The 14,481-nt window shown below is 38.5% G+C and overlaps 1 protein-coding gene across 5 annotated transcripts in view; it reads right to left on the minus strand.

The window, feature by feature from the left end:
- Positions 1–1,508: 1,508 nt before the first annotated feature.
- Positions 1,509–14,481, minus strand: part of LOC122557958 (PHD finger protein 21A-like) — a 305,652-nt gene continuing 292,679 nt past the window's right edge. For 4 of the 5 annotated variants that reach the window (XM_043706234.1, XM_043706235.1, XM_043706233.1 and 1 more), the window contains 5 exons: positions 10,365–10,472; positions 7,196–7,351; positions 6,118–6,193; positions 5,650–5,753; positions 1,509–2,057 (listed from right to left, as the gene is read on the minus strand). In XM_043706234.1, the coding sequence (XP_043562169.1) occupies positions 1,839–2,057; positions 5,650–5,753; positions 6,118–6,193; positions 7,196–7,351; positions 10,365–10,472 (663 nt within the window). In that variant the 3' untranslated portion in view covers positions 1,509–1,838. The remainder of the gene's footprint in view (positions 2,058–5,649; positions 5,754–6,117; positions 6,194–7,195; positions 7,352–10,364; positions 10,473–14,481) is intronic. The other variant, XM_043706237.1, reaches the window with a different exon arrangement.

Below are 14,481 nucleotides of genomic sequence, written 5' to 3' on the forward strand. Positions count from 1 at the left end.
TAGAAAAATATGTAGGGTAAGTATGTGTTTGCATGTTGAAATGCTGAGCAAAGTACGAATATTAAAGGGTAGAGAGAATAAAGGAAAAAAAAAAGATTTTGGTTGACATTCAGAAATATTTCTGCAACCATTTTAATTTATTTAAAAATATTACTTCAGTCCTCAACAGCAGTTATTTGGTTGCAAACTAATTTTGAAAAGCTTTCATCTTTTGGTTTTGAGACAGTTTTGCTCATTAGTCTGTTGGCTTTTAAATCACTTATACCGAATATCAATTCTATTAAAAATATCTTTAATGAGTTATGTTCCAGAATTGAGTTAAAAACATTGTAAAAGACCATCACTAAACAACAGAAAATTGCGACCGCTTCTAGGCAAATTCCTATCCCCACACCCACTTACCAAAAAATTCCGATTCCTGTTCTACTAACGTACCATTGCCAGGTTGGGCAAGCAGCAATAAGGAAAACTGAATCCCCAACATAATTGATTTAGAAGAAACTCTGAATTAATTGTCTCTTCCATCTGCACATTGTTTGGCTAATAATTACAAATGTAAGTATAAATGGCTGAAATTTTCACCTAGTGCCAAATGTAAAGGCAAGCACACCCTGATATGTGAGTTAAGTACAACCAACATTAAATATTAATGCAAAGATAATATAAAATTTCCATTCTGGCTGCACTTGCACAACAGACTATTTGCATTCTTTACACAACTCATGACCTATGACCGTTTTACTTAACTGATCTTATTAGCTGTGACCTTCAATCCACTTGTCTTAAAGATGGAAATAGTAAGAACTGTAAAACTGTTCCAGTATATTCCCCAGTAAACTGAAGATCATTCCCTGCAGGTTCAATATAGAAGCATTTGGCAGTTCAGACAATAACAGATTTTTTTTTCTTTTCATATATACAGTTTTTTTTTATATATATATATGCATGTGTGTGTGTGTATATATATATTTATATATACAGAATCTGCTCAATTTCTAACACTTTGTTTTCTATAAATCACCTCGTTAGGAAATAAAAGTACTCAACAGTTTACTTGATCTAATTTCTTCAACACTAGGAAGACCTGAATATTTCCCTAAGCTTTAAAAAAAAACCCAAAAATCTCAGGACAAATTCAGTCTGTCCCTCTTGTACCTTTTCCAGTGCCCAAGGCACTGAAAAACTTACTTGAACAATGAACAAGCATGTGACTTTTTAAAATTATAAAAGAAACACTCTTCATCAAAAGCCATGCATGGTTTTGGTGCCTACCAATCCCAGTAATAAATCTACATTTCTGTTCCTTGTATTTTAAAATAAAGTAAGAGGAGAATATCTGTAATTTGTGTTGTGTTCATTACACAATGTACCTCTCTTTGTCTGTAATTCTGAATGAACCTTCACTACTTCAGTCACAGTTCAATGATTGCTACCTCTTTGTTCTCATGCCTCCAATCCCTTGCATTCTATCCATCTTTATTCTCAGTTATGTTGTATTGTACTAAATGTTCTGCCAATTCTGCTCAAGTAATCCTGGAGTTGAGAATTGAGAGAATGCAATTCAAGACCAGGACAGCTGACTAAGTTTCGGCCATAGTTTTCTACCTATTTCCCTGAAGAGTAGACAAACTTAAAACCAAACTGGTGGCAGCAGGCACACACTGGTATTTTCACTTGGCTTGGCGCTGGTCTTTACCCAGCTTGTACGCCCAATATGGATCTATAAGAACACAATCTAGCACAGAATCTCCCTTAAATTGGCAAATCAGGAACTGTCCATCACAATTTTGTTCCCAGAAAGGTTTACACATTCTACAAAATCCAGCCTGTTCTTTCAGCTACTTGGTTTCTGAGTTACTATCACAGTTCACAGGCGAAGATACAGTGGTGGGGGAGTTCATGCAGTCTGTGGGGCTGTTGATCATCTCATCCGTCAGTGTGGCATTTTTTGAGAGCTGTATACCCTGGATCAATTGGATAAGCCTTTTCACTTTTTCCAACGAGGTCTGCATATCCTTTTGTCGGGCAAGTAAAGTGTTCTTAGTCTCCATACATTTCTGAAAAGGAAAGTTTATAACAGTGTGATCAATTACTGATGCTACTAAGAACATATTCCATTCCGTTCCATATAATCTTTCATTCTCAATGTAGGGTTCAGGATGCACCATATTAATTCTCATACAAGCCTCGAGTGATATTCCCAATTGTGGCAGCTGGAATTAGTAAATACAAGGTCTATTTTGCCAAGAAAAAAATAGAAATAATAATTACACTTGAATGGGAGAACGGGTGGCATATAAGAGCAGAACGAATTGGGGGGTGGGGGGGGTTGGAATTCAGGTTCACCAGACATTAGATGCAGCCAATAAGTTAATAAAGCTGATGGAATAGAGGCAGAGCAACAGAACGCAAAGATTTACTTCAAACCAGTGGGGATATTGTGTGCAGCTTTGAGCTCCATACTTTAAACTCCATATAGAAAGGGTGTTAAGTTAATATAAATAGCTCAGTATGGATTCATCAGTATGCGGTCAGGTACTTAGAAATACAAATGTAAAAACAAACATACAAAAATCAGGTTTGTCTTACAGCAGAAGAGATTCCAGACAAATTTGATGCTATAACCATTCCTTCTTTGTGAGATAAAGGCTTCATGAAGTAATTTATGAATTTAATTTTTTCAACTTGAAGAACAACATAATTTCATGATTCATATGATTTAGGAATATAGTTTTTAAATAGCCATTTCAATGTGTAGGACTTGAGTAGTGCTGAAACTCAAAGACGTATATTGGCAAAGAAACAAAGTCTTGACGAGCATAAGACAAAAAGATTCAGAGTTTATTTTTTCAACAATAATCATTATCATTTTGATTATGGGGAACAAAATGTTGCGTATGCAAGATAAATTAGAGCACCTGGTTTGAGAAGCTGGCAAAGAAACTTAAAGTAATTTCAATTCAAAGATTGGTTAACATTTAATAAATCAGAGTTGGAAATGGAAACAACAAACAAGTGTTGGCCCCTCTCCAAGTTTCAGGTTGCAGTCAGTAAATATACAACTATCCCAAAAATCTATGATTGCCCAAGATTTGAGGAGGGCTGGTAAACAAGGGAAAGTCTTAAAATATTCAAATATATTTCAGATTAAAAGAACACGTACAAAGTCGAAAATAATTAACGTAACACTTTGACTGATACACTCCTGCAGAGTTGCACTTGGAATAGTTTCTCTGAAGGTTTCTTTTTGGTTATTGGCTTTTATCTATGTGACTGTTCAAGAAAGGCAGTGGAGGACAGCCTGGAAGCAGCATTGAGACAAGCAAAGAGAGAATCTGCCACAAGCTATAGGCCAGTAGCAGGGAATTAATCAAAGATGATTTTCTAATTTGGATTCACCAAGCAAGAATGCAGAGAGGCCCATGCTAGATGCTAGTGCAAGAGCCTCAAAAAAAAATCACAATGTTCGAGTCAGTAAGCACAGTCAAAGTGAAATCTAAAAACTACCCACTTAAATTTAGAAATCAAAATGCGTGCTAACCTTAAAGGAACAAGCAAATGAAATGTTGCTATGTCAGGTGAACTGGCTGACTGTCTTCAGTTTGAAATTAAGTTTATTACACTTCTATTTTCGTCCTTACTAATTTTTTGTGTATGTTGACCATGCTAGAGTACATGATACAGAATGTCTTCCCAGTTATTGCATAGTCAGAAAGGGTCCTGCAACATGCAAACAAACTGAAAACAGCTTTTAAATTTATAGAACCTAAACTGTTATTAAAAATTCATTCGGCTGACAGCCAGCATCATACATTCTGATTTTGAAATTATAACAAAGGGCATTCCTTCAAAAATAAACTTATTAACAATCCACAGGGACCGTTCCCTCTGGGACACCCCGGTCCATCCTTCCTTCACTCCAAGGACCCTCCCCTGCCCCACGGCACCTTCCCCTGCAACCGCCGATGGTGTAACACCTGCCCATTTGCCTCCTCCCTCATCAGTATCCATGGGTCCAAACATACTTTCCAGTTAAAGCAGCATTTCACCTGCACTTCCCACAATCTAGTCTACTACATTCACTGCTCACAATGTGGTCTCCTCGACACTAGGGAAATGAAGCGTAAACTGGGTGTCTGCATTGCAAAACATCTACGTTCCACCCACAAAAAAACACCCCGAGCTTCTAATTGCCTGCCACTTTAACACACCATCATGTTCCTTGGCAAATATCTGTCTCAGGCTTGCTGCAGTGTTTCAGCAAAGCTCAGCAACAAGCTGGAAGAACACCACTTCATTTTTGCTTGGGGACTTTGCAGACTCAATATCGAATTCAATCATTTTAGTGCTTGAACTCCCCCATGTCCTTGCCCCCTACCACACACACCAGGCCTTGTTTTCACAGAGCCTGCCATTACACATCAGCTATTAGATTAGATTAGATTACTTAAAACGTGGGAACAGGCCCTTCGGCCCAACAAGTCCACACCAATGCGCAACCCACCCAGACCCATTCCCCTACATTTTACCCCTGCCCCTTACACTATGGGCAATTTAGCATGGTCAATTCACCTAACCTGCACATTTTTGGACTGTGGGAGGAAACCGGAGCACCCGGAGGAAACCCACGCAGACACGAGGAGAATGTGCAAACTCCACACACTCAGTTGCCTGAGGCGGGAATTGAACCCAGGTCACTGGCGCTGAGAGGCAGTAGTGCTAACCACGGTGCCACCGTGCTGCCTATTGTTGGGCTACTAATAGTCTGTTAACAGCTATTCACCCTTCTAGCCAGATCGTTATCAACTCCTTTGTCTCTCCAACTGTTCTTCTCTCTTTTTGGGTTCTATCCACACCTATTCTTCACTCCTTACACCCTCCCCCCAACCCTTTCTTCTGCAATATAAACCAACATTTTCCTAGCTACTATCCGCTGAGAAAGGGTCACTGGACCCAAAACGTTAACTCTGATTTCTCTCCACAGATACTGCCAGACCTGCTGAGTTTTTCCTGTAACTTATGTTTTGTTTCATCAACCCAACAATTGATAAAAGTTATTGAAATTGTTTGTCTTGTACTCATCAGGACATTGTCACTTGTCAAAATATTCCTTTGTTTCTTTGCAGTACTCAAATTTTGCAGCTCTAAATGACTGTTTAAAAATTATATTCCTAAAACATAAACAAACTAAACTGACCTTTAATTATAATTCTCTGGAGTCAGTATCTCATCTTCAAATTTTGCACAGCCAGTGAGAAAAAGTAAAGTCTGAATTATGACTCACTAGCTACAGCTTATAAGATTGGTTATGTTAGGCCTACAATTCGATTGGTTGGTACAGACAAACTTCTCACCCAGTTACATTGTTTGCTTGTGACAGTGACAAAATGACTCGTGGGTTGAAACACTGAGGCTGTATATTTGACATATTTCTATTGTCGCTTCCACCAAACAAGACAGTACTTTTAAAAACTCCAACCAATTCTTCTAAACATCCAGTTTCCAAACATGAAACCAACTGCATAAAAAAAATTGTCACCTTCCAGAAAATGCTGTCCGGTGCTGCTTCTTACTTCTAATTTATAATCATGACTTTATGTTTCTAAGTCAGCCCAACAATCTCTTGCACCTGGAGCCTGTGTAACTCACCGTTATGAAATTACTCAGCTGTTTGACTTTCTGTTCTAACTGTTCTCGCTCCTGCTTTAGCTCCGCACTCCACTTCAATAATTTCTGCTTTTCTTCTTCTTTTGCTGAAAAATAGAAAAAATAAAATTTGACAACCTGTAACAGATTTGATAAACATAGCTGCTATACAATCTTGAATATTAGCATGATTTTTGAAAAGGAATTGTATTAATCCAAGAGCACATGCTTAAAAAAAAATAAGGTGTTACACACTATATCCCACAGGTTCTTCTATTACGTTTTCGAGTTGCTAGGGGGACTACACATAAAACGTCAATTCATACAACCGCAGAAGAGGAGAGGAAAAAAAGACTATACAAAATCTATTCTGAAAAGCAAAAGCATCAGTTTAATTCATAGCTGATCTGATACATTCAATGATGAGTCAACATTTCTTGTTGACAGGCGCAGAGAATGGCAAACTCTTACCAGCTTTGTAGGCAATGTAAGAATGGACAATAGCTAATGTTCCAGGCCACGGGATTGCTTCTTCCTTTTTAAGGATCTAAAGAAAAATGTTTCCAACAGTGATGGATAGAACATGTCACTTGCTTAAACTCTTTACAGTCCTAGCATTTGCTGAAAACAAAAATAATTTGCTTAATTACCAAACAAAAACTGACTTGAGTGACAAGACAAGACTTGCTTTTGGGTAAAGGCTGGTCAATCCGTAAAGTACTGACGCAAATTTATTCTTTGCAATTTCCTTTCCCTTAGTATTGATGCCTCAGAACACAATTTGCATTTCAATGAAAGAAAATTTGATTTTTTAAATGACATATCAACAGCAATGTCCAATTTGTGCCTGGAAATGCACATGACAAATGGATGACTATGGTAAGAGAATAAACTGTTAGTCTCTTTGTGTTTGTGGTGGTATGATATTCTCAGGGGTGGTGTAGCAGACTGAGATGCAAATAAAATTGCTTGATAAAAGCCACACAAAAAAATTCTTTCATACACAGGTGCAGTATTTTTATGCATACCACCTATTCATGGATCTCTCTTCAAAAGGTTTGGCAAACCTAGTGCCAGGAGTTCTAAATTACAATTGGTTCAGGTAAGTTATATTTTGAGAATATTCATACTAAATTTCACTTCAGGTCTTTAACCGCTATCTGCCAGAACCGACTAGCATTCTTCAAATTCTAGACTTAAAAAGGGATCTGAGATGAAAGAACATCCAGTTCCAATAATACTGTCTGATATATTTAAATTAGGCAAAGACACTATTTAACTCAACAATAATAGTCTGGGGTCATTGTAATCCCTGGTGACCAGAGAACAGCTAAAGCTGGTAAATTTATCAGATACTATTCACTGCTGATTTTACTACGTTAGTGTCCTGAATTATATCTATGTGTATACCCTGGAGTGTTTGAGACACTACGTCAAATTAAATTAGAATTAAAGAGTAAATCCCACCAAAAATGCTACCAAAGCAAAACCCTAAAATACTTGAGCTACATTTGACTAAATTAATCTATGGCACTATCTAAGCCCACACCTGCTCCTGACATTTGGGACAAATCCACATTCCTTTCGGAATGGCTTTTAATGGCGGGTCCAGGCACTCCAGGTGATACACACGAGAACAAGTGTCACACATCAGCAGCTGTCCACTACGCCGACACACAGAGCAGAAATCCTCATGGATGTCACCCTATCAAAAAAAAAGTTACACAATCATTTACATGCTTAAATTATAAATTGGGGTTTTAAACTTTCGCTACAGTTATCAGCACTGGGCTCCCAATGTGGCAGACAGTAGCCTAAATAAACATCTGACCCATGCTTCATGACATCTATACTAGGAATTCTGACAAACCGATTCAAATCTGGATCACAGTCTGAGTTGAAATTTCCTTAATCCAGCCTCAGCTACACCCTAATGTGGAAGCTAAAGCAGGTTTGTGTAGGGAATGATTTAGCTGCACCACTGAAATGCAGCACTTGGTAGATCAGTATCTGTGCTGAAGCCAAAGGGCTCACCAAAGGCAAATTCAAAATTGTGGAATTTGAATTCTTTTTCGTAATACTCCTTTCTCTTTTCCTTTTAAGATTATTACAGACATATCTGCAAGTATATACAAATTGCTCGAGAATAATATCTTAAATCAAGATCTAGTTAGGTTTTTATTCATGATATCAAAAGATATTAGGTATTAGGCAAGAACTTTCAAAAGCTGTTTCGGGGCAGATGTTCGCAGGTAAAGGGATGGCTGGAAAATTGGAAGCCTTCAAAAATGAGATGAGACTCCAGAGATATATATTCCTGTTAGGGTGAAAGGAAAGGCTGGTAGATGTTGGGAAAGCTGCATGACTAGAGATATTGAGGGTTTGGTTAAGAAAAAGGAAGCAAGCATATGTCAGGTATATTGAGGAGAGATCAAGTAAATCCTTAGAAGAGTATAAAGGCAGTAACAGTATACTTAAGCAGGAGATCAGGAAGGCAAAAAGGCGACATGAGATAGCTTTGGCAAATAGAGTCAAGGAGAATCCAAAGGGCTTTTACAAATACATTAAGGACAAAAGGGCAACTGGGGAGAGAATAGGGCCCCTCAAAGATCAGTAAGGCAGCCTATGTGTGGAGCCACAGGAGATGGGGAGATACTAAACAAGTATTTTGCATCAGTGTTTACTGTGGATAAGGACATGGAAGATATAGAATGGAGGGAAATAGATAGTGACATCTTGGAAATGTCCATATTACAGTGAAGGAAGTGCTGGATGTCTTGAGACACGTAAATAAGGATAAATCCTCAGGATCTGGTCAAGTGTACCCTCGAACTCTGTGGGAAGCTACGGAAGTGATTGCTGGGCCCCTTGCTGAGATATTTGTATCACTGATAGTCACAGGTGAATGGAGATTGGCTAACGTGGTGCTACTATTTAAGGTGCAAAGGATAAGCCAAGGAATTATAGACCGGTGAACTTGACATCAGTGGTGGGTAAGTTGTTGTAGGGAATCCTGAGGGACAGGATTTACATGTATTTGGAACAGCAAGGACTGATTAGAGATAGCCAGCATGACTTTGTTCATAGGAAATCATATCCCATGAACTTGATTGAGTTTTTTTTTTGAAGAAGTAACAAGGAGGACTGATGGGGCCAGAGCGGTGGACGTGATCTATGTGGACTTCAGTAAAGCGTATAACAAGATCCCCGTGGAAGGGTGGTTCGCAAAGTTAGATATCATGGCATACAGGGAGAAGTAGACATTTGGATACAGAACTGGCTCAAAGATAGAAGGCAGAGGGTGATGGTGGAGGGTTGCTTTTCAGACTGGAGGCCTGTGGCCAGTGGAGTGCCACAAGGATCGGTGCTGGGCCCTCTACTTTTATATACATGATTTGGATGTGAACATAGGAGGTATAGTTAGTAAGTTTCCAGATGACACCAAAATTGGAGGTGTAGTGGACAGCGAAGGTGGTTACGTCAGATTACAATTGGATCTTGATCAGATGGCCAAATGGGCTGAGGAGTGTCAGACAGATTTTAATTTAGATAAATGCGGGGTGCTGCATTTTGGGGCAGCATATCTTAGTAGTACTTATACACTTAATGATAAGGTACTAAGGAGTTTTGCTGAACAAAGAGACCTTGGTTCCTTGAAAGTAGAGCCTCAGGTAGATAGGATAGTGAAGGCAGCGTTTGGTAGGCTTTCCTTTATTGGTCAGAGCACTGGGTATCAGAGGTCATATTGCAGCTGTACAGGATGTTGGTTAGGCCACTTTTAAAGCATTGCATGCAATTCTGGTCTCCTTCCTATTGGAAGGATGTTGTGAAACTTTAAAGGATTCAGAAGAAAAGATATACAGGATGGTAGGATTTGAGTATAGGGAGAGGCTAAGTAGGTTGGGGCTGTTTTCCCTGGAGCGTCAGGGGATGAGGGGTGACCTTATCGAGGTTTATAAAATTATGAGGGGCATGGATAGGATAAATAGACAAAGTCTTTTTCCCGGGGTGGGGGAGTCCAGAACTAGAGGGCATAGGTTTAAGGTGAGAGGGGAAAGATATAAAACAGACCCAAGGGGCAACTTTTCCAAATCAAAGGTGGTGCGGATATGGAATGAACTGCCAGAGGAAGCGATGGAGGCTGGTTCAATTACAACATTTAAAAGGCATCTGGATGAGTACATGAATAGGACGGGTTTAGAGGGATATGGGCCAAGTGCTGGCAAGTGGTACTACATTAGGTTAGGATATCTGGTCGGCATGGAGTTGGACCGAAGGGTCTGTTGCTGTTCTGTACATCTCTATGACTCTAATTTATATTGACTTCTAATAAGGTATCTTGTACAACACAATGTTCACTGCTGAATTTTCAATAAAATTGGATGAAGATAAACAATTAAAATGAATGAATGAATGAATGAATGAATAAATCAAATAAATAAATACGTTAAATATGTGATTAGGTTGCACTGTGGACAGGCAGTTGAAACAGATTACAAGTCTCCCTCCAAATCAGTCAATTGGCTTTCCAACCCACGTTTTGCTTTAAATGTCATTCTGAACAAGATCTACTCCAGGTCTGCACCATCTTTGCCAAACAGTACTTTCCAGTCCAAGCTGCCTTTACTTCTGTATCCTAATCACCTTTGAGAAAAAACTCGAGTTCAATGCTTAAAGAGATCCTGAAATACATTTTAAACAAATATAAATGCACTCACAGACAAGGTTGTATTTTTTGTGATGTTTTCAATGTCGTTTGTCTCATCTTGTATCTTGCTGACAGGGCCCCTTTGTAAAGTAGCCCTTGTGGCTAAATAGGGCAAACCCTAGTTAAAGATGTTTTAAAATAAAAAAAATTAAAATAAATTTGTAAATTTCCATTCGCGATATTCCATGTTAACCCATTCAGATTCTTCTGAATTGCTACAACACGTATGCTTTACTGCAATAACTGCTAGTGAATTGACTGTCCTCTGTGTACAACAAACCTACTAATTCACATTCTAATTCTCACATACGCCGGGTACAAATTAATATACATTTCCTGTTGCACTTTGGGAAGAATCATTCAGTGGATGTATCAAATTCTGCAACTAAAGTTTGCTTGAGTAAAGCTCAAAGCCTGCTCCCAGAGAACAAATAGGATACCGCCTCTGACACTCAAATTTTAAATTAAAAAAAACTTCAATACAGATTTCAGTAACATTGCTTTTAAAAAAAAGACTAGGAGAGAGGCGACCATCAATTAATATTCAAGTTGTAACTGCAAAAGAGTGTTTTTAAAATGCTGCCTGCAAAATTAACGACTGTTTTTGTTACTTCCAGAACAAAGTTTCAAACATATATAAATGAATCCATTTCTGAAAGTTGGAACACATTAAATGTGCAATATATCAGTCCCTCAAAATCAAATCTGAAACTTTTCAACAACTAAATTTTTCTTTTTCAATGTAGTTCTAGATATCAACACAATATTCAATACATTACATAATCAATGTCATCACAGAATTCAACGTTATTTCTCAGCTGCAGGAATTGTACTTAATGTAAGTATTTACAATATCTGCATCTATCTACATTTCACATTGAACATCAGTAAAAACAGTGAATTACAAAGTCAGGGACAAGAAATGTTCATTCCTCTTTTATGGTAGTTCTTCCATCTTAGCATTCAATCATATAGTGAACAAACTGTTTTTAGCTCTACCAGCCTATACATTACATCAAGTATTTACAAAGTATTCAAGATACATTGTTCAAGATAGAATAGCAAAAAGAATGCACAATAGGAATAATTTTTTTTTTAACAGGTGTCAGAGTGAAAGAGAAGGTGCCCTTTTTTACAAATCAAATCACTACAAATATCAGTGCTTTTACTTTTTCAAACTTTCAAAACACATGATGAGTGGGAAAACACTCATGAAGTATACCTTAATAAATTAAATTCAGACTGCATACATCAGCAATGCATTCCAAGTTTACGCCATGCCCCACTTGACAAACTCTCAATAACTGAGTGATTTTCCAGATATAACCAATCGTCTATCATTTCACCAGACCCTCTTAGAAGATAGGAGTGGGAGTAAGCTACTTAACTCATTGAGCCTGTTCCACAATGCAATGGGATCATGACTGATTTGATGCCCAACTCCATATTTGTACCTTTGCCCAATGTCCCTTAATTCCTTTGGACAATAAAATGCCATCAATCATAGATTTAAAAGTAACATTTGCTAATGGCATCAATTCTTGTCTGCATTACATATGAATATTTTAAAAAAGTAGAACATTTGTGCCTTGAACCTTCGTGAAGCTGCACTTGAAGTATTGTGTTTAGTTTTGGTCACCTTGCTATAGGAAGGATATTATTAAACTGGAAAGAGTTCAGAAGAAATTTACAAGGATATTGCCAGGACTCAACGGTCTGAGTTATAGGGAGAGGTTGGACAAGCTAGGACGTTTTTCTTTAGAGCATAGGAGAACGGGGGTGGACCTTATAGAGGTATAGATGATAATGAATGGTTTGGAAAGGGTGAATGCACTCAGTCTTTTTCCCAAGGTTGGGGAATCAAAAACTATAGGGCATCAGTTTAAGGTTAGAGGAAAGAAAATAAAAGGGAACCTGAGGGGCAACTTTCTTTTTACACAAAGGGTGGTACGCATATAGAATGAGCTGCTAGTTCAAGTGGTTGAGACGAGTACACTAACAACATTTAAAAGGCATTTGGACAAATACATTGACAGGAAAGGATTAGAAAGATATGGACCAAGTGCAGGGAAGTGGAGTTAATGTGGATATACATTTTGATTGGCATGGACCAGTTTGGGCCAAAGGACCTGTCTACGTGCTGTAGGGCTTTATGGCTCTATAACCTGCCCCGTCGTTCAGTAAGATCACAGCTAATCAGATTGTGGCCTCAATTTCATTTCTTGTCTGTTCTTCATAACTCTCAATTTCCTTGTAGATCAAAAACCTTTCATGCCCAATGATCCAGCCTCCACTGGTCACTGAGGAACAGAATTCTGTACACAAATGGCCCACTGAGAAAGTAGGTCCTCTTCTCAGTCTTAAATGGGAGACCCTTTATTTTGAAATTGTGCCTCCAGTTATAGATTCTTCCATGAGGAGAAACATCCTCTGAACACATACCCATTAAGGCTCCTCAGATCACCTCTTATTTTTCTAAAGTCCAAAGACAATAAGCTCAAATTGCTCAATCTTGCCAAACAAGACAACTTACAAGACAGGAATCAATAAAGCGACCTTCTCTGGACTGCCTCCAATTCAAGCATATCCCTCCTTAAATAAGAAAGTTTAATGCAGCAGTCCAAGTGTGGTATAATCAACGACCTGGATAATAGTAACACAACAACCTATTTTCACACTCCTACACCTTGCAATAAGTCCAGCATAGTGACTTCCTAATTAGTTGCTGTATCATGTTCATGTATAAGGAGAACTAGATTCTTCTGTACTGGAGCACTCTATCTTTCCCCACTTAAGTAATATTTTGCTTTCGTGTTCTTCCTATCAAAGTTGTTAACCTCACATTTTCCCCTATTACACTCCTTTAGCTAAATTTCTTCCCAATCACTTAATCCATCTATATCACTCAAGATTCCTTGAGCTGGATTTTTGTCAAGAGCTAGCAAAATGCCATTTTGCAAATTTCCAAACACAAGTCTGCATCTGAACTTTGTACCATGTTTTTGGTATCTTGCAGTCTAAGACAGGTCCCAGCAGCAGTTTACAAGTTATAGTTGAGGATAGCCTTGGGATTAGGTCAGGTGGTGGTTGGCGTGAACATGGGTTCTTCCTGCCCTATGCCCAATAAAAGGGCAGTTAAAGGTGCCAATATCAAAAATCTGCCCAGAGATAAAACAGAGGGCAATGGAGACAAACTATGGCCATGGCACCGTAAATATTGCTGAGTTGGTTGAATAGACCCCATGCACAAGACACACAATATACTTCAATAGGTCCTTTGGCCCACTCTGTCTGCATTGACCATGATGATGTTCTAAAGTAACCCTATCTGCCTGCATATGTCCGTCCCCCTCCATTCTCTCCCTGTTCATGTCTGTATAAATGCCTTTTAAACACAATTATCACTTCTGCTTCTACCACTTCCCCGGCACCTAGTATCCACTGTAAAATAAACTTGCCTCACACATCTTCTTTACATTTTCCCCCTTTCACCTTAAACCTATGCACCCTAGTACTTGTCATTTCTATCCAGGGAGAAACACACGCACTCTCCACCCTATCCATGCCTATCACAATTTTATATATTTCTAACCAGTCGCCCCTCAGCCTCCAACACTCATGAAAAAAACCTCCAAGTTTGTCCAACTTCTCATTACAGCCAATACATTAATCCAGGCAACATTCTGGTAAACTCTTGTGCACCCTCTCCAAAGTCTCAACATCCTTCCTATAATGTGGGGACTAGACTGTATACCATACTCCAAACATGGCCTAACTGAAGTCATATAGAGCTTTCCTTTATTTTTTTCATTGGGTGTGGCTTTCACTGGCAAGGCTAATTTCTGTTACCCATCCCTAATTTACTCATCCTTGAACTGAATATTGTGTTCTGCCATTTCAGAGGACAGGTAAGAGCTAATCACACTGCAGTCAGCCAGGAGTCAGATTTAGGCCAAATCTAGTAAGGACAGGTTTCCAGACCTGCAGGACACTAGTGACTAAGATATGTTTTAAGGCAATTGATGATAGTTTCATGGTTGTCACTGATGATCATCATATTCAGATTTATTAATTGAATTTAAATTTCACCAATTGTCTTGATAAATTTTGGATCTTCAACAGTCAGG

Source organism: Chiloscyllium plagiosum, chromosome 16 (genome assembly GCF_004010195.1).
Source record: "Chiloscyllium plagiosum isolate BGI_BamShark_2017 chromosome 16, ASM401019v2, whole genome shotgun sequence".
Lineage (NCBI taxonomy): Eukaryota > Metazoa > Chordata > Chondrichthyes > Orectolobiformes > Hemiscylliidae > Chiloscyllium > Chiloscyllium plagiosum.